Genomic DNA, 24,151 nt, shown 5'->3' with positions numbered 1-24,151 from the left:
TGTACCATCCTGGTAAAGCCAATGTTGTGGCAGACGCTCTCAGCCGTAAGTCAATGGGAAGCTTAATACATATTGAGGCAGGTAGACAAGGGTTGACCAAAGAGCTTCACCAGCTGGCCAATATGAGAATCAGATTGTTGGACTCTGATGACGGAGGTGTTACTGTACAGAATACAGCAGAATCATCTTTGGTAGCCGAGGTAAAAGCACGGCAATATGAAGATCCTACCTTAGTAAGATTGAGAGAGGGAATTCAGCAGTGTAAGATTACAGCTTTCAAGATCGGAGGAGATGGGACACTGAGATACCAGGGCCGATTATGTGTGCCTAGTGTGGCAGGGTTGCGAGAGAAGATTATGATTGAGATTCATCAGTCCCGATATTCTATCCATCCTGGCTCGACAAAGATGTATCATGACGTTAAGGAGCAGTATTGGTGGGACAACATGAAGAAGTCTATTGCAGAATTTGTAGCCCAGTGTCCTAATTGTCAACAAGTAAAGATCGAGCATCAGAAACCCAGTGGATTGATTCAGAATATAGAGATTCCGACCTGGAAATGGGAGGTGATTAATATGGACTTCATTATTGGATTACCTCGCTCTTATCATAAGTTTGACTCCATTTGGGTGATAGTTGATCGACTTACAAAATCTGCCCATTTTCTACCAGTTAAGACAACTTACACGGCTGAAGATTATGCGAAGTTGTATATCAAGGAGATTGTTAGGCTTCATGGTGTGCCGGTATCTATTATATCAGACCGAGGAGCTCAATTTATGGCTAACTTTTGGAGGTCTTTTCAGAAGGGTTTAGGCACACAAGTAAATCTCAGCACTGCATTCCATCCGCAAACTGACGGACAGGCTGAACGTACCATCCAGACGCTGGAAGATATGCTACGAGCATGTGTTCTAGATTTTAAGGGGAATTGGGATGACCATCTGGCACTTATAGAATTTGCCTACAATAATAGCTACCATTCCAGTATTAAAATGGCCCCGTATGAGGCACTGTACGGGAGGAGATGTAGATCACCAGTTGGATGGTTCGAAGTCGGTGAGACAGAATTATATGGGCCAGATTTGATTTACCAAGCCATTGAGAAGGTGAAACTGATACAAGAGCGGCTGAGGACGGCACAAAGCAGGCAAAAATCTTATTCCGATGTCCGACGTCGTGATCTGGAATTTGAGGTTGGTGATTGGGTTTTCCTGAAGATCTCGCCGATGAAGGGTGTTATGCGTTTTGGGAAGAAGGGTAAGTTGAGTCCACGGTATATTGGGCCGTACAAAATTCTTCGACGAATTGGACAGGTTGCTTACGAGTTAGAATTGCCATCTGAATTGGAATTTGTCCACCCGGTATTCCATGTATCTATGTTGAGGAAATGTATTGGAGACCCTTCTCGGGTCGTCCCTATCAAAGATGTACAAGTTACAAAGGATCTATCATATGATGAACTGCCAGTGGCTATATTAGATCGACAAGTCCGCAAGCTGAGAACAAAGGATGTAGCTTCCATGAAAGTATTATGGAGGAACAAGAATATAGAAGAAATGACATGGGAAGCAGAAGAGGAGATGAAGTCTAAATACCCTTACCTATTCCAGAGTGAAAATAACGAGGATACCGGGGGAAAGAAGGACGCATTATAAGGTGAAACGGCTCTATGAGATAAGCAATAGCTTGTGAATACTCTTTTTTTAATACAAAATGGTGATATGCAGATAATGTACATATCCATAATGCTTTGTATAGTCTTGTAAGGCCATAGGTTGGGTTTAACTGCTTGCAAGTTTGGCTAGTGTCCATTTTATGGGGGAAACTCAGCCGGAAATCTCCGTCGGAATCCACGATGAGTTAGACACCCCATAAACCCTTACATTCGAGGACGAATGTTCCTAAGGGGGAGAGGGTGTTACAACCCAAATTCGCATACCATAGATCACGTCGTAAGTTAGTCGATGTAAATCCAAGAAGAGATTATCTTTGAGATGATAAGAAGTTAATCCTATTGGTCTTAAACGATACAAGGGTGTATAAGAGTGGTTAACAAATATTAGAAGTTAAACGAATCAAGGATGTTGTAACCCGTATTTTTGGGTAACACTAGAGGTGATTAACTGTCCCAAGAGGTCTTGTTTTAATGTATTTGAATCATATAATATCCGCATCATAAGTCTTGAAGTCAAGCGAGTTATGAAACAAAAGTTGATAAAAGTTGTCGCAACTTAGGTTTATAATTTTACTTAAACTTTAGGTCAAATGTTACTGCATTTTTCTCCCAATGTGCTTGGAATTATGGGGTGATCTACCTATCAAATTGAATATCTATGAGTCTAGTTTCCAACGCATTAAACCGTTCGTTGATACGATCTCGGAATAGAGAGATATTCGCGTTTTCGCGAGAGTGCGCCAAGCTGCTCTCTATGGGGCCCACAAAGGCGGTTTAAGACATATGGACATATATAAGATACCTCAACCCCGTTTTAAGTCATTATTTTTCAGTATATTCAGACCTTATAACCCTAAAAACAGTCTCTCAAGGTTCTCTCATGATCCAAGACCCAAACAAAGGGCAAACAACACAAATCAAATGTCGGAAATCCCGTGGCGCTAGTAAGTTTCTTGTTCTTCTTGTTGTTGCTGATTTTTGTGTTGTTCCAGCTCGTGTGGGAGGTTGTTTTAAGTGTTTTATGTCCAGTAAATACACCTTCAAGTTTTTAATATCAAACCTAGGTGATTTCAAGTCTTCTAAAGTAATTCTAGTGCCGAAAAACCCGAATTAATTGCTAGTTTCGCTTCCTTGTTCTTGTGGCAGAATTGAAGGGATATTTCGTGGAAAATTAAGGTCAAATTGGAGTTGTTCTTTCTGTTTAAAGGTAAGGAACCTCTTACTCTATATATATTTAAGATTATCCAAGTTGCAGCTAAGTCGTTGAAGCTAGAACTTGTGAAATATATATCGAAAAGCTTGGTAGTAATGTTGTTGGTTGGTGGACTGTTTTGGAGGCTCAATATGATTATTAATGATGTTGTTTGGGCTGTTTGGTGATTGTATTGACTTGTGGGAAGTCATATAAATAGGGGAGGTGCTGTCCGTTTCATCGTAAAATAGGTTGTGGTCGATACATAATAGTTACGACGCTTAAACGATAATGATAGTGTCATTTGTCTTATTGTAGACTAAGGAGTCGTGATATTTGCATAGCTTGAGGTTGGGCAGTATATACAAGGTATGTGAGTCTATCCCCTTCATTCTTTTGCACGACTCCGATTGTACATAATGTAATGAACGAGCTCCCAAAGATACTCTACTCTTAGAAGCTAGCAGTACTTACATTGCTGCCCTTCTTATGAAACGATTGGTATTGATGTTACTTCTCTTATTCTTATATTATCAATGTTGTTGGTAGTTCCTGATTCTTATAAGTTTCTTGATGAAGAGTTAATCCTAATAACGTGTACGAAGGATACCGACCTTACGTCACTCCGAAAGGTTCAAAATGTGATTCCAATGAGTCCAGCATGCATCATATATATGTATCTATTTTACTCTACCGAGCCGCGCTATAGTTGGCCGGGTATGGCACCTATTGTGCAACCACTGATCAGTTGGGTTTTACCGAGCTCCACGTGGCCGGGTACGATTCTACCGAGCCCTATGATGGCCGGGTACATTTTACCGAGCCTATTATGGCCGGGTACGATATGATGATGATGATGCCCACAAAGGCATATGTTTTAAACGTTTACGTATATATATATGTATGTATCATGTATTTCATGTCAGTAGCCCTCAGAGGTACCCAGATGTCACAGGTTGTATATTCCCTATCACTGTTTACATTATTGTTCTTACTTATGCTATTCTGCCTTACATACTCAGTACTTTATTCGTACTGACGTCCTTTTTATTTGTGGACGCTGCATGTCGTGCTGCAGGTCCTGATAGACGGGTAGACGCAGCTCCCCCATCACAGTAGGCTATCCGGTTCAGCGTTATTGGCAAGATCCTTTCTCCGGACTTGCCGTGGTCTTGGTATGCATTTTTGTTATAGACATTATGGGTATGTCGGGGCCCTGTTCCGGCAATGTTGTAGCACTTATGTTCTTTTAGAGGCTCATAGACAGGTGTCGACTCATGTATGGTTTGGAATGCCTTGTCGGCTGATTTTTGTTGTATAGTCTTTCATGGCACCATGGTAGCTCGTACCTTATATATAGTTTCTTGACAGTCTTGTCGTCCCATGTTACGTATGTTCATGACATTATCTTTCATTGTTGGATGTTCATGATCCATGTCTTTCATTTATATTGGTCTTGTCGGCCCTTAAAGATAATAAGGAAGGTTAGAAAATGTACGTTGGTGCTCGGCAAGTATGGCCCGGGTGCTAGTCATGACCCTCCAGTTGGGTCGTGACAGAGCATCTACTACAATCTGTCTAACAATATCAAGGCTAACTCAGCCTGGAAAATAGCTAAATACAACTAGAGGAAGATAAGAGGGAGAAGAGCAGGGGCTGCGATCGCCAAACAGCTACCTTGCTATCTCCAAGAAAATCTGCAACCAGAACACTCAATAACCGCTACCATGTCCAGCTACACCTGAATCTGCACACAAGGTGCAGGGAGTAACATGAGTACGCCAACTCAGTAAGTAACAACAATAAATAAAGACTGAGCAGAGCAATAAAGCATATAACGTTCATATCAGGAAATCTTAGTAAACTACCACATGCTTTTAAAATCAGGATTTGAATCAAATTATCTAGTTTAAACCCAGTTCCAGTAAAAAAATCATTTAAAGACATTTTTCCAACAGTTTTTCAAACAAAGGCTCAATGCAAAGGTGAGCAAAAATGATGAAATCATAAAGAGCCCCTCGGGCAAAACATCACTCATATACAGCCCCTCGGGCAAACCTCACAGTCACTCGTGCCACTCGGGCATACCTCACAATCACTCTTGCCACTCGGGCATACCTCACAATCGCTCATGCCTCCCAGTCACTCAGCACTCGGCACTCGCACTAAGTAGGTACCTGCGCTCACTGGGGGTGTGTACAGTCTCCGTAGGGGCTCCTTCAGCCCAAGCGCTATAATCTGCACGGACAAGTCACGTGCCAAAATAATAAAGTATGCTGCAGGCGGGCAGCCTCGATCCACACTCATCCTCACAAATCAGGCCCTCGACCTCACTCAATCATAAATATGCTGTAGGCGGGCAGCGCCGATCCACACTCATCCTCACAAATCAGGCCCTCGGCCTCACTCAGTCATAAACCTCTCAAGCCTCTCGGGCATTTCAATAAAACAGGGCATTCGGCCCAAAACATTTATATGCATCAAAATAGAGTCATAAAACTGAGTTATTCGGTAAACAAGTATAAACATGACTGAGTATAGATTTTCAATCGAAAACAATGAGAGGATGGTAAGAAACATCCCCTAAGGGTCCAAACAGCTTTGGCGCAAGGCCCAAACATGGCATTCAACCCAATTTACAAAAATTCTTTCTAAAATATATAAGTATCATATGGTTTCAACAAAGTATGCAACTTTACAGTTGCTATGGGATGGACCAAGTCACAAATCCCCAACAGTGCTCGCCCACACGCCCGTCACCTAGCATGTGCGTCACTTCAAAATAGTAGAATGATACGAAATCTGGGGTTTCATACCCTCAGAACTAGATTTACAATCGTTACTTACCTCAAAACGTGAAACTTTTTACTCTGCTATGCCTTTGCCTCGCAAATCGGCCTCCGAATACCTCGAATCTAGTCACAAATAATTCGTTTCAGTCAATAAAATTTATTGGAATTAATTCCATAAGAAAATACTAAATTTTCATAAAAATCCGAAATTTAGCTAAAAAATTGCTTGTGGGGCCCACATCTCGGAACCCGACAAAAGTTACAAAATCTGAAAGCCCATTCAACCACGAATCTACCCATACCAATTTTACCAAAATCTGAGCTCAACTCGACCCTCAAATCTACAAATCTTATTTCCAAATTTTTAAGTTCCAATCTCCGATTTACACCTCAAAATCATGTAATCTAGTCGGATTATTCAATGATAATTCAATTTTATGGAGTAGAAATGATCACAAGGGACTTACCTCAAGTTTTCCTTGAAAATATATCAAAAATTGCCTCTCCTCAAGCTCCAATTTATCAAAAATGGCAAATGAGACGAAGTCCCTATTTTTATAATTCTGCCCAGACAACCTCGGTTCTGCCTCGATCTTGGCCTTCGGTCGAGGTCCTCGATCATGGCCCTCGATCCTGATTTTTGATCCGTTAACCATCCGAAACTCACCCGAGGCCCTCGAGACCTCAACCAAATATACCAACAAGTCCTAAAACATCATACGAACTTAGTCGACTCCTCAAATCACCTCAAACAATGCTAAAACCATGAATTACACCCCAATTCAAGCCTAATGAACTTTGAAATTTCTAATTTCTACAAACAACTCCGGAACCTATCAAATCACGTCCGATTTACCTCAAATTTTGCATACAAGTCCTAAATGACATAACAGAGGTATTGCAATTTTCAGAATCGGATTCCGACCACGATATCAAAATGTCAACCCCTCGGTCAAACTTCTCAAAAATAAACCTTTCGGCATTTCAAGCCTAATTCCTCTACGAACTTCCAAATAATATTCCGGACACGCTCCTAAGCCCAAAATCATCATACGGAGCTATTGGAATTATCAAAATTCAAATCCGAGGTCGTTTACATATAGGTCCATATCCGGTCCACTTTTCTAACTTAAAATTTTCAATTATGAGACTAAGTGTCTCATTTCACTCCGAGTTCCTTCCAGACTCGAACCAACTAACCCGATATAACATAATATAGCTGAATAACACAAAAAGAAGTAGGAATGGGGAAAACGGGGTTATAACTCTCGAAACGACCGGCCGGGTCGTTACATGAACGCATAGGTACATTGTGTTATGAAATCCATTGTGATATGAAATCTTGTGGACGGTCTATGAAATGCATATGTGCATTGTGTATAGGAGGTATTGGTGTACTGTATGAATAAACACTATGGACAGTCTACGAAACGCATGAGTGTATAATATGATATGTGAACACTAAGGACGGTCTAATGAGACCCATTATAGGTGCCCCTTTTGTTGTCCTTGTTTGTACATGTTGTTTCAATTACATTATATTATGTGTTCCACGTATAGATCATATGGGCATTCTATTTTGAAAAAGGATTTCTAGCTATACATACTAGTGCTATTCGACAGTACTAACGTCCCTTTTGCCGGGGACGCTGCATCATTAATGGATGCAGGTGGTTCTACAGCAGGTGGCATTGATTAATGATAGCAGTACATGTTTTTCAGCTGATTTGGTGAGCCCCACTTCATTTCGGGGTCATGTATCTTTTGTTTCTCATGTACTTTGTGGTTGAGGTATAGCCGGGGCCTTGTTGCCAGTATTTTCATATTACTCTTCAGTTGTACTTAGAGGCTCCGTAGACAGGTTGTGGGTGGTATTTGATGTTGGGAATTGGATTAGAACTGTTGGTATTTGGCAACACGTTTTTCATTAAATCTATAAACTCATACTATTTTAGAAATATTGAATGATGCTGTTAATGGGAATGAAATGGAAGCAGTTAATGAAATCTCTTCAGTATTTGATTAACGGATTACATCTCCTCTTTATTCACGGATGAATTTGTGTAGAATAAAATCTAACAGGCTTGCTCAGTCGGGTTCACTCGGTTGAGCGCCGGTCGCGCTCCTCGATTTTGGGGCGTGACAAACTTGGTATCAGAGCCTAAGATTTTAAAGTGTCCTAGGATGTCTCGGAGCCGTGTCTAGTAGAGTCCTTCTTATCGGTGTTTTGTCGACCACATCTATAATAAGGACACTACTTGGACATTTAGGAATTTCATACTTCTTTGATACTCCAGTTCGTGCGATAGAGCTCAAGGTAGGAAGCTAAATTCCTCGTCATGTCTTATTTTCCATATGAGTAACCCACGGGTTCGAGGCAGCGATGAGGTATTGAAAGAACCAGTTGCTAAGGGAAGTGTCCTTGTCCCTATTAATGTTATCGTGCCACCGGATCATGTGGTAAGAGCACCTAAGAAATGAAAGAGGGTTGTTTGTACCAATAAGCTGGAATGTTTGATTTGTAAGAAACGCCATTTGGGGATGTGTTGAAAGACTCTTGAAATATGTTATGGTTGTGGAAAGAGGGGGCACAAGAAGAACAAATGCCCTAGGTTGGGTACACCTAGCCATGTCTGCCCGATATGCAGGCAGGAATATTTTTTTCGTCATGTTGTGAGTATGCTCAGGAGTGTGTTAGGGGTGGTAGGATTGGGGAATTCCAAATACCCATAGAGCAAACTGTTGCAGAGATTGTTACTCTCGTCGTGAATGCCTGGAAGAAAGATTAGAGGGATTCTTATGACTTATGCAAAAAGGGTAAATATTAGGTCGGTGGGGTGAGTCAGTTTAACGAGCCTAATCCTCGTTGTGTGAAGTGTATGAGATGTCATTTGGGTGTATGTCACTATGGTACTAATGTATATTTTAGATGTGGAGTAGAGGGACATTAATTAAGACACTACCCTGTCAATCTAAAATCATCAAGTAAGTCACTCCTTCGTACATCATTATGAACACCGCATTATTTTCCTTGTTGTATATGTACATCCATATTGAAGAGGCCTACATAAATATGGTCTTAACCAAAACATTGAGTCACAAAAACATTGCATACTTTCTGAACGAGACGCATTATTCGTGAAGTCACTCTATCACAAATTCTCTTATTTACAACCTCCTGTGGAATTGAGCTATATAATTATGTCCTTGAATTGAGTTATAACTATAGGATTAATACATCCCATTTGATTCCCTAAATTCTCAACAAGGGACTATATCCGATGAATTTCTTATAGAACCTTTTGAATCGAATGAATAACATATGCTCACTTGTGCCTATGCACGCACCACCATAATATTTACTATTGTCACGCCCCAAAACCGAGGAGCGCGACCGGCGCTCAACTGAATGAACCCGACCGAGTAAGCCTGTTAGATTTCATTCTACCCAAACTCATCCATGAATAGAGATAATACATATTATCATTAATTAGACGAAAATGTATTCATGTCTACAATACCAATTCATTTTTAATAGTTTCATCATTTTTAAAGTCTCAAATGGACAAGTAATACGTCCACAACATAACATAGTTTTTCTTTCCCCAGCACTAATACACAACTCACATTATGTCTACGGAGCCTCTATAGATAAAGAAGAGTACAATGATAATGCCGGCAACAAGGCCCCGACTATACCTCAAATAGAATACACAAAGTACCAAAGATTCATGACTCCGGAATGAAGTGGGGCTCACCACGTCAGCTGGGAAAAAGGTGCACTGCTATCACTGACAAATATCTCCTGCTGTGGAACCACCCGCATCTATTGAAAGATGCAGCGCCCCCGACAAAAGGGATGTTAGTACTGTCGAATAGCACTAGTATGTATAACTAAACACCCTCTCAATAGAATGACAAATAATACAAATAAGATTATCATAATATCAATGAAAGCCTTAAGCAACATCAAATCTCAATTTAGGATCAAGATAGTGTTCAAATTAATTTTCATATCTCACATTGGGAGATTTTTAGTATTGATATACCATTGTCCACAATACCATTATTCACAATACCGGTACCACTGTACTCTTAGCACGGAGTCCGATCACGACCCGATCGGCTAGGCCATCTCATTAGAGACATCAACCACAATTTCTCTCAATATCAATACCACCGTCTTTAACACGGAGTCCGATCACAACCCGATCGGCTAGGCTATCTCATTAGAGACATCAACCACAATTACCATTTCAATTACAATTTCCAGCAAAATCACCACCATGTGTGCGGCATGGTGTCTGATCATGACCCGATCGGCTAGGCCGTCTTATTTGAGACATCAACCTTTTTATATCAATCATCGCATTTCATAATACTTTCACATCTTTTCATTTCATTGGCACTAGTTGCCACATGTTGGCCATATTCAGTATTTCATGCTCATATTATCAATTTCAAATATCATCCTCATCATCAACAATAAACACAATTCAAATCAAAGTGTGTAGTACACATATGAGCAATTTAGAGTCTAATGCACATAGAGATATTTCACAAAATTTGGCATAATAGCCTTCATTTGAACTTGACTTAAAGTCGAAACATTATTAATGCACAGCCCATATTTTAACACATCCTCAATTGGTAACATAACATGAATAGAGCATTGGGATGCTTGTTGAACATATATCTTTCAATCCAATCTTACTCGAAATAGCCAATTTCATAATGAATCACTCGGGACTTACATAATTTACATGAATATCGTGGGATTCAATTCTAAGAGAAGAGTTTAGCCAACATACCTCACTTGAGCTTTCTTACACTCTAAATGTTCCGAAATTCTTAGCAACTTCAATCTATTTTAGAAATATAACAAATTGAACCACAATTAGGAAGATGATTATGGTTCTAGCTCATTTGAGCATTTTATCAAACACTAGGTGTGCATTAAGGTTCAAGGTCCTTTTATGGATGATTCCATCATCCCACAACCCAACCTTTATCATTTTTAGCTCAACAATCTTTCTACACCCTTTGATAACACATGCATGTAAAATAACCAACCCTCTTGCCCAGAAATTATCTTGCTTATTATCCATTTCTACACAAAATTCGAAATTGGGAGTTAGGGTGTAGAATCTTACCTCTAGGATGAAAACCTAGTGAGTTTCCCTTCTTAATCTTCCAAATCTTGAGCAATATTTGAAGAACAATTATTGAAAAATCACCTTCTTACTCTAGGGCACCCTCTCTCACTCTAAAATATCAGATAATAGCTCAAATATGACCCAAAGAGTGTATTTAACGAAATAGGATCGGGTTTTAAAAACCCAAAAATGGATCTCCGAAACAGGTTCTGCGGTCGCATATGCAATCGCATAATGGTTATGCGGACAGCATATCGGTTGCATAATTGGTTACAAAATAGCCAAAAGAACTACCTGTGTATGCGGTCACTATGCGGTCCGCATAACTGTTATGCGATCGCATAATGCACCGCATAACAGTTATGCGGTCACATAGTCAACCACATAGCTCCTTCCAGAATAGCCCTCACCTGCTCACTTCTGCGGCTATTATGCGGCCCGCAGAGTGATTATGCGGTCGCATAATGGACCGCATAAATGCACATTTCCGGCAAAAGTTTCCTTTACTTTCCCGTGCATTCCTCAAACACGTAAGCCTAGTCCGGCACCATGAAACATTATTTTCTTTACAATTTTTACTAGGCCTTACACTTAAGTACTTCAAAATTTTTCGGGGTGTTACAACTATGCGATATCAAATCTAATGTAAAGCAGCCTAGTGTTGAGATCCTTCTTGAGCCACTATTTTTCTCTCCGGTGTATGTGACTTCTATGGTTGGAACATTTACTTTACTCCTTTGTGAGTATTATCATGAATCCTTTCCACAGTCTAGTAACATGAGAGCATATCTCAACATCTATCACATGTGTACATGTAAATTGAAAGGGGTCACTTCTCTGCATAAAGTTTCTAGGAAATTTGAAATTTTCACAAATTCGTCACAAGAAGAACTTTTTGTTCGCCCATCTCAATATGACTTTCTTGTCCACCTAGAGCATACCTCAGTGAGTAACTCACACTATTCCTAGCATTGTAATTGCCCATGAATTGGCCTAGTATTGCAGCTTGAGAGTTGTTATGGCAAAAAACATGTCTAGCTCACAGCAAAGTATTTATTCTCTCTAACCAATACATGATTTCACTTGTGTGAGGTTGAAAGTTAAGCAGCCTTATGATTAGCATATTGAATCGAAAGACAAGTGTGTTGTATCTCTAGTCCTCTCATATAGGATCAACTATATTGTGAAGGGTTAAGCTGTCAGAATGATAATAATCTCACAAGTGTTCAACCTCTTTTTCATCCCCATGGGCTTGTGACATAGAATCCTTGTGTCAGTTAATGTTAAGAGCATAATGCAATTTCATGCATTTTGAAACCCATATCACATTCGGGGTGTCTCATTTCGAGTTAAACTGATTTTCCCTACATTCCAAGAGGCGACTGGTGTCACATAAGTGTTATTTCTCTTTGAGGCTTACTATTGCCAAACAAGGCACGTATGGAATGAAACAATTGTTGTTGTCTTTTCATGACTCATTTCTTTTAAATCTAAGAATCATGAACATTTTCCCTACATTATCAATGCCTACTAGGCAACTCTATGCCTCATTTGTCGAATCAATGATGTCATCACAATGATTAACCATGTCAGCGCTATTGGTAGTAACATTCATATCTCTTAGGATATTTTCCTAAGATGCTTTGCTCAGCACATTGATGGAACCTTGAAAACAATTCCAGCCCAATCGCGAACCTCGTTGTTCCTATTTTTAGTAAATCTATGGGGGTTAAAGGTTCAATCATGTCAAAGAAGAAGTGTCATTCCGTGATCAAATATATTGGATAGAAAGTTTATGATCATATTCATGCTAGCACATCTTAGAGTAATTGTTGAAGGTCGCAAAAGTTTTAGTTTGGGTGTTCGGCATAGAGATTTAGAATGGAAGAAAGTGAACGGGTTATTCTAAAGATTTCTCTATGAATATATTGTGTGAATTGTTAAGGAAGGTAAAGTATATGTAGTCACATCAGGCCTTATGAAATCTTGAAGGAAATAGGCCAAACTATGAGTATAATGTTTTCCTATTATTGTCCTCCGTGTACCCGGTGTTTCATGTGTCTATGTGTAAGAAGGTGGAGTTAATGGATAATTGGATTATGAGGAACAACTATTTGCTATTCTTGTTAGATAAGTTCGTAAGTTAAGATTGCCTCCGTCAAGTGCTATGGCGAAAACCAACAGGTTGAAGAGACTACTTGGGAGGCCGAGGAAGAAATGAAGAAAAGTATCCTTATTTGTTTGAATAGCCATGTATTTATAAAGTTGTGTTCTATGAAAATTCTAAGAGTTGCTTTCTATAAATTTTGTATCATTTGAACAATTGGCGTTAAGGGTGTTTCTTTCTGGAAATATATTGCTTATGAGGCCATAATTGATGTTGTTTCGTATTATGTTACGTCGTTGGATTATATATATACTGTTAGGATGTGTTTCTGGGGCTCTCTCATAGGTGGATAAGCCCAGTTACAAAGGAAACTCTGGCGAAAATTTTGAAAATTTAGGGAGTTAGTCAAATTTGAGGCTCCTGGTGTATGGTATGAAAAACTGAGTTGCATAAGATACTAATAACAAATTTTGACCCTCATTTGAGGACGAATGATCCTAAACGGGGGAGAATGTAACACCCCGGAAAATTTTGAAATACTTGAGTGTAAATTCCGGTAAATTCTTGCAAAGAAAAAAATGTTTCATGGTGCCGGACTAGGTTTACGTGTTCGAGGATTGTAGAAATTCTTTGCGGTGAGCATGCGAGCCACGGCTCGGTCTTTTTGGGTTGAACAATGCACCGAAAAGTAAAGAAAAAATTTTGGCGGAAAAGTGCATTTATGCGGTCCATTATACGACCGCATAATCACTCTGCGGGCTGCATAATGGCCGCAGAAGTGAGCAGGAGAGGTCCATTCTGGAAGCAGCTATGCGGTCGACTATGCGACCGCATAACAGTTATGCGGACCACATAGTGATCGCATACACAGACATATTTTTGATCATTTTTGTCAGCAATTATGCGACCGATATGCGGTCCGCATATCCATTATGCGGTCGCATATGCGACCGTAGAACCGTTCTGGAGCTCCATTTTTTGAATTTTAAAACCTGACCCTACTTCGTTTAATACACGCAAAGGGTCATTTTTGAGCAAATATTCTGATGTTTTAGAGACAAGGGAGAGTGTTTTAGAGAGAGAGAGAGAGAAAATCCTAGGCTAATTATTCATCAAGTCTTGCTCAAATCTTGAAAGATTAATAAGGAAAACCCACAAGTTCTTCATCTAAGAGATTGGGATTGCTAGAATTTCCGGAACGTTGTAGTAATTTAAGAAAATCTCAATTGAGGTATGTTGGCTAAACTTTCTCTCTTGGAATTGAATTCCATAATGTTCCCGTGAGTTTCAAATTATGGGTTGCGTATTAAAATGTTATGGCTTTGAATCGTATTTCAAATGAAAGCTAGTATGCTAAATTGTGTGAGAAAATCCTAATATTCTTAAGACTCTTAATTGCTCATATGTGTACCTAAAGTCTTGATTGAGAATGTTTTATTATTGATAACCTATAAAGATGGTTGGAAGTGAAATTAGCAATTGTAGCCTTTTTGTCTTTTAAGCCTTTTTTAAATTAATTTAAATAAACTTAACAATTTTTAATAAAATGTAGTAAAATTATAATTATTACATATACTATTAATTATTATAATTAATTATTTATAAAAATACTTTATTTTCTAAATTGTAACACTAATTTTGAAATACCAACAAAGTAACTTAATTTACTAGAAATTAAAGAGTAATTCATTAAATTAATTATAGAACCTATGTATATATATATATATAAGAGTTATTTTAATAATCTTAAAATAGTAAATATGTTTGTAATTACATAATATTAATACTATGCGATTAATTTTAAAACTACTACTTAATTAATTCGTAAAAATATGTATTTATTACTAAAAAATACTTTTAAAATGTTTATTGTAAATTTTTAAGTATAAATAAATTAATTTTAAAAGGGACGGTCAAAATTGGCCGTCAATAGCTGCCCCTCTTTGACAGGAGATGATGAAAGAGTTTTCGGGCAACGAAATTGAACCAAAGCCAATTTTGTCTCGATTTTAGGCATGTATTGCAGGAGTGGTATGAAGATTATGAATTGCAGGATTGAGTTAAGGAAGAATCTGGGAAGATTTCGGGGAGAATTTTGAAGATATTGGGGCCGAATTTTGGCTTTGAATTGCTTACATACCTCGGGCTTAACAAAGATCAGACCTCTTGTAGTTCTGGAGTGAAGATTTTGAGGAAGCGACACTCGCAGGAAATATCCCAGTATCGTATTATGACGATACGGCGTGACAGAGGATTGGGCACTTATGATAGCTTGAATTTTGCGGCTTGATTTGAAGGATTTAAAATTTTTGAGTTTCACTGGTTGTCTTGAACTTGGATCCTTGACCCGCTAATGGGTTTGCTATCCCCATAGCATTGTAGTTTGGTCTGCTGCTTAGAAAGGTTCCACGCTGCGGTGTTTGTTCCTGCAAAACAAATAAAATACATGCATACCAATATATTGCAATGCAAAGTATATTAAGATGCGATGTAAATGATGCATGAATGATGATGTCTGGCTGCCGGGGAGCCGTTATTTGGGATCAGGATGATGGGATACTTGATTTTGACTCAATTTGTTAGACAGGCTGTGTACCGTTCCGCAGTTGTCGGAGCATCTAAAAATTATATCCGCTTGTTAGGAGAGCTTAATTTGTAGAGTGCGTCTCCGCTTGTTGCGAGAGCTTTGCACTGAGAAATGTCTCCACTTGTTGGGAGAGCGTTGATTTTGTAGAGTGCATCTCCGCTTGTCGGGAGAGCTTTGCACTAAAATGCAAAGTAATCTCCGCTTGGGAGTGATTGATTAAGCCGTAATCATGCCTGAAGCTGCATGAGCAAAACGGTAAAACATTCAAAGTAATAGCAAATGAAATAAAAGCATGCCCAAGAGATACTCTTGATTGTGAAGCTAAGTTGCGGCCATCGATTGGCAGAATATCGGTAACGAGGTTTGCGACTGTCTATTCTGGCATCCATTGTGATGGAGCAGCGATGCGAGTTGCTTTGTTGGCGAAGTTTGCAGTTTGCTATATACAAGGCTCCGATTGGCGAAGTCGATGTTCGATTTGTATAGGGCACTCCGATTGATTAAGCCGACGGTTTGCTATATACAGGACTTCAATTGGTGAAGCCAACGGTCCGTTTGTACAAAATGCTCCGATTAGTTGAGCAGACAGTTTGCTATGTACATGACTTCAATTAGTGAGGCCGACAACTCATTTGTACAGGGTGCTTCGATTGTTTGAGCAGGCGATTTGCTATGTACAGATTTTTTCATATCAACTGTCTGATTCCGAGGTACCTGCAAAGGATTCAAAGGTTAGCTTTAGCCGTACCAAAAAAAATTAAGTAAAGAAGGAAGAGAAATAATCTTAGGCAAGTGGCGTGTCCTTTATTTGCCCCAGTGTGGTCTTAGTGCTTCTTTACTCCCTGTTGACCTTGCACTCAAAAATTCTTAGTAGGGGGAGGGGAGTTGGTTTGTGTCGACCACAGTGTTGGTTTGCCCCGGCCTTTGACATGATTGTGCCGTGAAGTTTGGTAGATGGATCAAATTACTATATATATATATAAAGATCGACATCAATATATATATATATATATATATATATATATATATATATATATATATATATATATTGTCTCTAGAAAATATGTTGAAAATTCTTCGTTTTAAGGCGAATGCCATCGTTCCGGATTATGACATATTATGAAAGATTCTCCACACGTGAGCGTATCCTCTTGAAAACTTTCTCTTGTTGATGTCGATCTTCCGTGATGCTTCTGACAATGCAGCTACTTGTTGTCGCGATTGCGTCCTAATTCGAACTAATGCATTATAAGGCTTTTCCTAAGGTTATGACCGAACCCTTTCAGGTTTCCTACGTATCCACAATGGAATCAGGTCTGAACGTAGTTTGTGGGTTATGAAACATGATGAAGATGACCGAGCCTGACTCAGGCAGCCAACGTATCCAAATGGAATCAAGTCAAAGCGTAGTTTGATTACAACATATGCAAAATGATGATATTAAGAATGAAAATGGCCGAATCTGACTCGGGCAACCTACGTATCCAAATGAAATCAGTCCAGAATAAGGACTGACTCACCTAAGGTTTATGCAGTATGACCTATTTTACTAGAGTAGAGTGTTTCCTACTTTTGAGTTGGACTGAAGGTTGCGAGAAGTTATGTCAGTTGTCCTGACAAAGCCATTCTCTGAAACTAGAGAGTTTTGAAAAGAAGGTTCGGAGGGGTGTAAAAGATAACCCTCGTGTGCCATTGTGTGTGATAGTTTACGGCCAAGACTTGATAGGAAAAATATGATGACAGTGTATATAAAGTAGTAACAGACAAGGGTGTAGCAACAATAAGCATAAAGAGCACACAAAGCAGGTAAGCACGTAATTGCAATTTTATCTACAATTAAAGAAATGTACAAATAAATTCGGATGCCAAATTAGTCTAAGTTTGCTAAGGTTAGAACCTAAGTGTATTCCCCAGCAGAGTCGCCATGTTGTTGCACCCTATTTTGCACCAGTCAAAACAAGATTCAACTTGTGATTTCTCTGTTGTTGATAAAATAGAGTCGCCACCTAATATTTAACGATATACTAGGGTACCTATTTAATTACTAAGTCATATTCATTAGTAGTCTGCTAACCGGTGAGATTATGGGTAAAGGTTCTTGTTCTTCTAAGGGGAAGGTGTTTGGCACCCCTTAAAATCTACCTGAGGTAGCTCCATAGGACTTAGACTAATTTTAAGGGATTAGTTATTTATACTATGCCTTAAGTAATACTAAAGAGTACGGATTACTGTATACCTAAGGGAGAGTATAATAAAAGAGCGTGAGACCTTTAAAGGGATATGAATTTATAAAAGAGTCTATAGATATGTTGGTGGATATAATTGAAAGGGTTTTGAAATGTGTATGTAAATGGTTTATATTTATAAAGCGTGTGAAAAGAGGTAAAGTTATGAAAACACTTGGTTTGGGGAATGAGTGTTTATGTTAACTCTAAGAGATGTTCGTAAAACAGTGAGCCCAAGATATACCTTGATTTGAGGATTTGAAGAAAGATCATTTTGTTGAAAATCCTTTAAGGCGCCAGTTCTTTATTTTTGCAAAATTTCGATTTACCTCTTTGAAGATAAAGCTTGCGATTCAGATCTGATTTCTTTTTAAAAAATGGGGCTGCTGGTTTTACATAGTTCTGGGCTTCAAAATCTTTTGAGAAAAAGGAAGGTGAGCGAGAACATAGTAATGATATGAGCAAATTATATTTAGCGAAATGAGGATCAATTACTAACTAATTCTTTTTTGAATCCTATATTGTTTAAGTCTTGCCTATTTTTTGTATGACATTAAAGCATAAAATAAAGTATGTGATCTAATATATGAGCGTTATATACATGTAAGGTACAATAATACTAAGGCATAACAAAATGCGACAATGCAGTGAACTAACTAGCGAAGCAGTAGACAAATAATAAAGGAATTGAGGGAAAGATGACTGGACTCTGGTAATTGGGCCTCAAAAGGCAGGCTCAGCAGTAAAGAGATGCGGCTACATCTGATTTTGGACTCTCCAGGAAAATGCAACAAGGCTGGGATTGGGCCTGAATTTCTTAGGAACTCAGCAGACCCAAATGGATGTACATGTCCAAAAGAAAGGAGAAAATCATTAGATACACATTCCATATATTCAACATATTCAACCATGTATTAAATATATAAACATACGACTGCAACAAGAATATATTAAAATATTGATACTCAATTACTATGAGAAATCATACTAATGTGGTGGTTATAAATGGCAAATAATTTATATTGAAAATCTTTCGTTGTCATTAAACATTAAACCCCTAAAGAACCAAAAGTGTCAATGAATTAAAGGTTAAGGAGGAAATTCTACTCAAGGTCGATGCCCCCTTTGAATCCCCCGGCACTTCAAAGTTTCTAAGGGACTCAAGGTCCAGGGCAATACTTGTGCCGGGGAGAGCAGCCCAACCTGGAGTCAATCTCCACTCTCATATACCCCTAACCACTAATGACTTATTTTTCCCTATGGGTTTAAGTACCAATGAGGCCCTTTCAATGAAAACTAAATGCTATAATATTCCCTACCACAGAAGTATGCTTTCCCTTCTAACAGAATAACATAAGGGTACATAAACAATTCTACATTTTCTAACACCAGATGAACAGTCCTCATATCAGGTAAATCTAATGGTCAGATTTCGAGCACATATAAGGGAGAGATAGGAACATTATAACATACTGTCAAAGGTCTAAAAATTGGGAAAAACTCATTCAAAGGGAAGGTAAAGAACACAGAGTTCAGATACGGAGCAACACAAGAAATGCATGATGCTCTTGCCTTGACAAACTAATCATGAGTTGATTAACTTAAGTATTGCTATTAGCACATGCATAGACTGACCACACTGCTTGAGATTCTCGAAGCACTAACAAGGGTTTAAATAAAACAATCACACCAAACAACCTTATAGGTATAATCAGAAGTATCAGATCATGATCAAGGTTCTTAGTAAGACTACATGTTATAGATTCAACATGGGATTCCTAAGGTGTACAACAGGATCACATTCAATAACAATATTAACCTCAAACAAACTATTATGTTAAGGCAGTATCAATAAGGAACTTCTCATAATGTTTAAAGATCAGATTCAGTTCAGATTAGCAGTAAGGAGGGGACTGAGTACAGTTCAAAACAAAGCATGGGATCAGAAAACCAAACAGGGATACATATAATATTCAGTCAGTTATACATAGACACTTCAAGTGGGTTGTGAGCATTAAATTTTTTGGAATCAAGTCAATAATGTCATGACGGGAGGGAGTTATAGACAAAGGAAGTATTATACCAAAACAAGTTTAACTCGGGTGTGCAACCTAAATTAGTATCTAGATAAAAAGTAATCATACTCAGCTGAAACATTTATCACTCAATTATAACAAGAATGATTATGTTCTACTTTACGAAAGATACCTTAATGACAACTACAAGCTTCACAAAGTCAGCAGTAGCATAAAAGAGATTAAAGATAAAAAATTATTGCACCAAATAGGTTTTGACTTAGACATGTAATGAAGGTTTTATCTAAACATGAGACAGTTTTGTTCAGCTTAACAACAATTATCAATCAACTATAACAAACATGATTATGACTTACCTTTCATGAAAAGGAATGACTTAATCTTAGCAAAATACATACAACAAAGTTATTGATATTCATGTAAAAGGGAAAGTTCTACTTAACAAGATTGTTTCATACAAATGCAACCAATAATTAGACATAATCATGAGAATGTCATAGTAATAGCCCAGGAGTTGCCCTAAGAGTTAACGGATACAGGTATAGAGAAGAAAAGCATCTAAACACCAAGATTCTTTCATGCTTCGGTTAAATGGTGAATGATATGAACTTATGAACTTTTCAGGTTCATCTCAGTCAAAATTATAAAACAATAAACTTGACCACAAGACAAACAGAATGCAGGGAAATAATATGTAGAGGTAAAGATCACAGTAGAATCGCCAATGAAAGACTATGAAGTTTAGGTAAACATGAGCAATCATAAAAGGCACATTACAGCTTAATCATGCAGACTGTTTAGACTCATAAATGACTTATCATAAACTGAAAATAGCATTTCTATACTAGTTATAAGCATCATAAACGACTATAATTCACATAAGACAACAAGTGTATTCATAATGTTCAAATAAAGTGATTAAAAGAGATAACTTAGAGATGTACTAACCTTTTCAAGGGAAATAGACCAAACAAATGATTTCTCTTAGTTGCTTAAGACCCCAAATGTTCAAACTCGAAGCAGCGAAAGTACTCAGAAACGACAAAAGGAAAAACAGTAAGAAACCCTAGGTTTTTGTAAGGCCCCGTTAAAATTTCCTAATGATTTAATATTTTAAAGTGTGACAACGGTATTCAGGAATAACGTATTCGAGTATCAAAGGAGACCTATGGGGTGGAACCACATTATTTGGACATCAAAAGTGTTTCAACGACGCCACTTCTTCGAGTATAAGTAATATCACATTAATCAAATGAGCTCCAAATTCCATTTTGATTGAAGCATTAGATCCATATTGAAATTATAGAGACATATAAAAAAGAATCGTCGAATTCGGACATCGTAGGAGAGAGTTATGCCCATTCCCGTGACAGGAAAAATTATTTCCCATCGCCAGCGCCCAGGGTAGTGGGATAAATTGTTGGTAAATGGTAATAGTTAGATGAACTTATTATATGGGTAAGAGATGTAAAGATTCATTCCTACTAGGAGTTTGATAAAATGCCTAAATGGCCTAAATTATGGAATTTGTTACTAATATTGGTTCAATTGAATTATATTGATACAGATTGAAGTTGTAAGAGTAGTAGGTGGTTTTAGTAGCACTAAAGAGCTCCATCAATGTATGTTGGCTAAACTTTCTCTCTTGAAATTAAATTCCATAATGTTCCCGTAAGTTTCAAAGTATGGGTTGCGTATTAAAATGTTATGGCTTTGAGTCGTGTTTCAATGAAAGATAGTATGCCAAATTCTGTGAGAGAATATTAATATTCTTAAGACTCTTAATTGCTCATATGTGTACCTAAAGTATTGATTGGAAATGTCTTATTGTTGATAACCTATAAAGATGGTTGGAAGTGAAATAAGTGAATTGGGGATATAAAGTGTGGCCAACGTGCCAAGAAGGAAAGTTATACTTGTGGCCAATGGTGCCAATGAAATGAAATAAATGTGAGAAAGATTATGAAAAGAGATTTGACTCAACTATTCCAAAATTGACTTCGATAATATAATTGGCTAAAAGCTTATGAACTCAAGTGATGCCCATATGTGGTTATTTTAGCTAATGCTATGCTTGTAAGTATTTTTAATGTGTTTTGCATTCTTACATATTCGTGAGTGAAAATTGTGTATGATTTTGACATGTGCTTTGATTGCCAATCATTTTACTCAATTTATTGAAAAGGAATCTATTGTGTTTAAAAACCTTCATTACTAATGAACTTAAAGTTGTGATTTTTGAAATATTCTACTTGTTGATAATTATGATGATGATCTATGAAAGGGAAGAAATGAAAGTGTGGAATATGAAATGCGGCCATTGCACCATGAATAAAGAATCATATGTATGGCCAAGAGAGCCAATGAAATAATAATGTTGTAAGTGGTTGAAAGTACGAATTAAGTGATATGTGGTGTGAAAGGTTATGAGATGTACATATTTGTACTTTTGTTTCCAATGTGATATGAAATCCTATGGACGGTCTATGAAACACATAGGTATATTTATGAAACACATAGGTATATTGTGTTATGAAATCCTATGGGCGGTCTATGAAACGCATATGTATATTGTGTTATGAAATCCTGTGGACGGTCTATGAAACGCATAGGTATATTGTGTTATAAAATCTTGTGGACGGTCTATGAAACGCATAGGTATATTATGTTATGAAATCCTGTGGACGGTCTATGAATATTGTGTTATGAAATCTTGTTGCCGGTAATTCCATATTACTCTTCAGTTGTACTTAAAGGCTCCGTAGATAGGTTGTGGGTGGTATTTGATGTTGGGAGTTGGATTAGAATTATTGGTATTTGGCAACATGTTTTTCATTAAATCTACAAACTAGTACTATTTTGAAGATATTGAATGATGTTGTAAATGGGAATGAAATGGAAGCGGTTAATGAAATCTTTTAGTATTTAATTAATGGAGTATATCTCCTCTTTATTCAGGGATGAATTTTGGTAGAATGAAATTTAACAGGCTTTCTCAGTCGGGTTTACTCGGTTGAGCGCCGGTCGCGCTCCCCGCGTTTGGGGCGTGACAATCTTGGTATCAGATCCTATCCTAGGATGTCTCGGAGCCGTGTCTAATAGATTCCTTCTTATCGGTGTGTTGTCGACCATATCTCTAACTAGGATGCTACTTGGGCATTTAGGAATAATACTCTTCTTTCATGTCCTTGATCGTATGATAAAGCTGATTGTAAGATTGTTCCTACGTTAACTAGTGCTTTACTCTAACTTTCACTATATGGCACCTTAGAAGAATGCAAGAACTGGCCAAAGGGCCAATGTCACCCCAGAAGTGGCAGCTGATTCTATATTTAATGATGCGGGTGAGCACCCAAGGAGTGAGAATATTCCTCCAATTACTGCACTGCCCGGCTCTACTACAACTGATCAGACCACACCCGTCCCTATACCAACTGAGGGTGCAACGGTCCCTCCAACTGATATTCCAGTTCCAGCTCCAGCACCAGCTTTCGATTCTGGTGTAACTGATGTTGATCTTAGGAGAACCATACAGATGTTGGCACAGATAGTGGCTTCTCAGGTCCAGAGATCGAGTGTTGAGCCTACTCCTTCCAGTCAGCCAGGGGAATTTGCTAGTTCCAGAGTGAACAAGTTTCTTCAGTTAGATCCTCCAGTGTTTACGGGTACTAATCTTAAGGAGGACCCCCAAGACTTCATTGATGATATGCACAAAACACTCCGGGTTATGCATGCTACAGAGACAGATGGAGGGGAGTTGGCCTCCTACCATCTGAAAGAGGTGGCATATTCTTGGTTTGAGCTATCGGAGGAGTCCCGTGAGGAGGGAAGTCCCCCAGTAAGGTGGAGTGAGTTTACCGATGCATTCATTGACCACTTCGTGCCTGCCGAGACAAAGGCAGCCTGTGCCGCTGAGCCTGAGAGCCTGAGGCAAGGTAGCCTGACTGTGTGGGAGTACCATATGAAATCCGCGCACCTGTCCAAGTATGCTATTTATATGTTACCCACTATGGAGGCTAAAGTGCGACGGTTTGTGCAAGGACTTAGTCCCTTGGTAATTAATGAGGCTGCTACGACTGCCTTGAATTCTGATATGAATTATGGAAAAATGGTGGCGTTTTCTCAAGCTACGGAGGATCGAAAGTTTAAAATAAAGAGAGCTAGATAATAACAAAAAGACTCGATCCGCGGGCAATCTTAGTGGTTCCCACAGTAGGGGTAGTGGTGGAAAGGTATTACATAGGAGAGTGTCATCCGGACCAACACAGTTAGTTGCTTAGTCATCAGCTAGAGCACTACCATTAGGGCCTGATCAACAGCGGTGGGGCCATAGTAACCAAGGCAACAAGGGATCTAATCAGCAGGTCCAGTCAAATGG

The 24,151-nt window shown here is 38.4% G+C and overlaps 1 protein-coding gene across 1 annotated transcript; it reads left to right on the top strand.

The window, feature by feature from the left end:
* Positions 1-473: 473 nt before the first annotated feature.
* On the top strand, positions 474-23,941 carry LOC138905869 (uncharacterized; the record flags this gene model as incomplete). The annotated part of the gene is made up of 4 exons (XM_070194384.1): positions 474-1,059; positions 1,126-1,316; positions 1,446-1,580; positions 23,045-23,941. Coding segments are annotated over 4 exons (1,809 nt in total), but the record flags the coding sequence as incomplete, so codon positions are not given.
* Between the last annotated feature and the right edge of the window lie 210 nt (positions 23,942-24,151).

Source organism: Nicotiana tomentosiformis, chromosome 2 (assembly GCF_000390325.3).
Source record: "Nicotiana tomentosiformis chromosome 2, ASM39032v3, whole genome shotgun sequence".
Classification (NCBI taxonomy): domain Eukaryota; kingdom Viridiplantae; phylum Streptophyta; class Magnoliopsida; order Solanales; family Solanaceae; genus Nicotiana; species Nicotiana tomentosiformis.
This window is presented reverse-complemented; position numbering and strand designations above follow the sequence as displayed.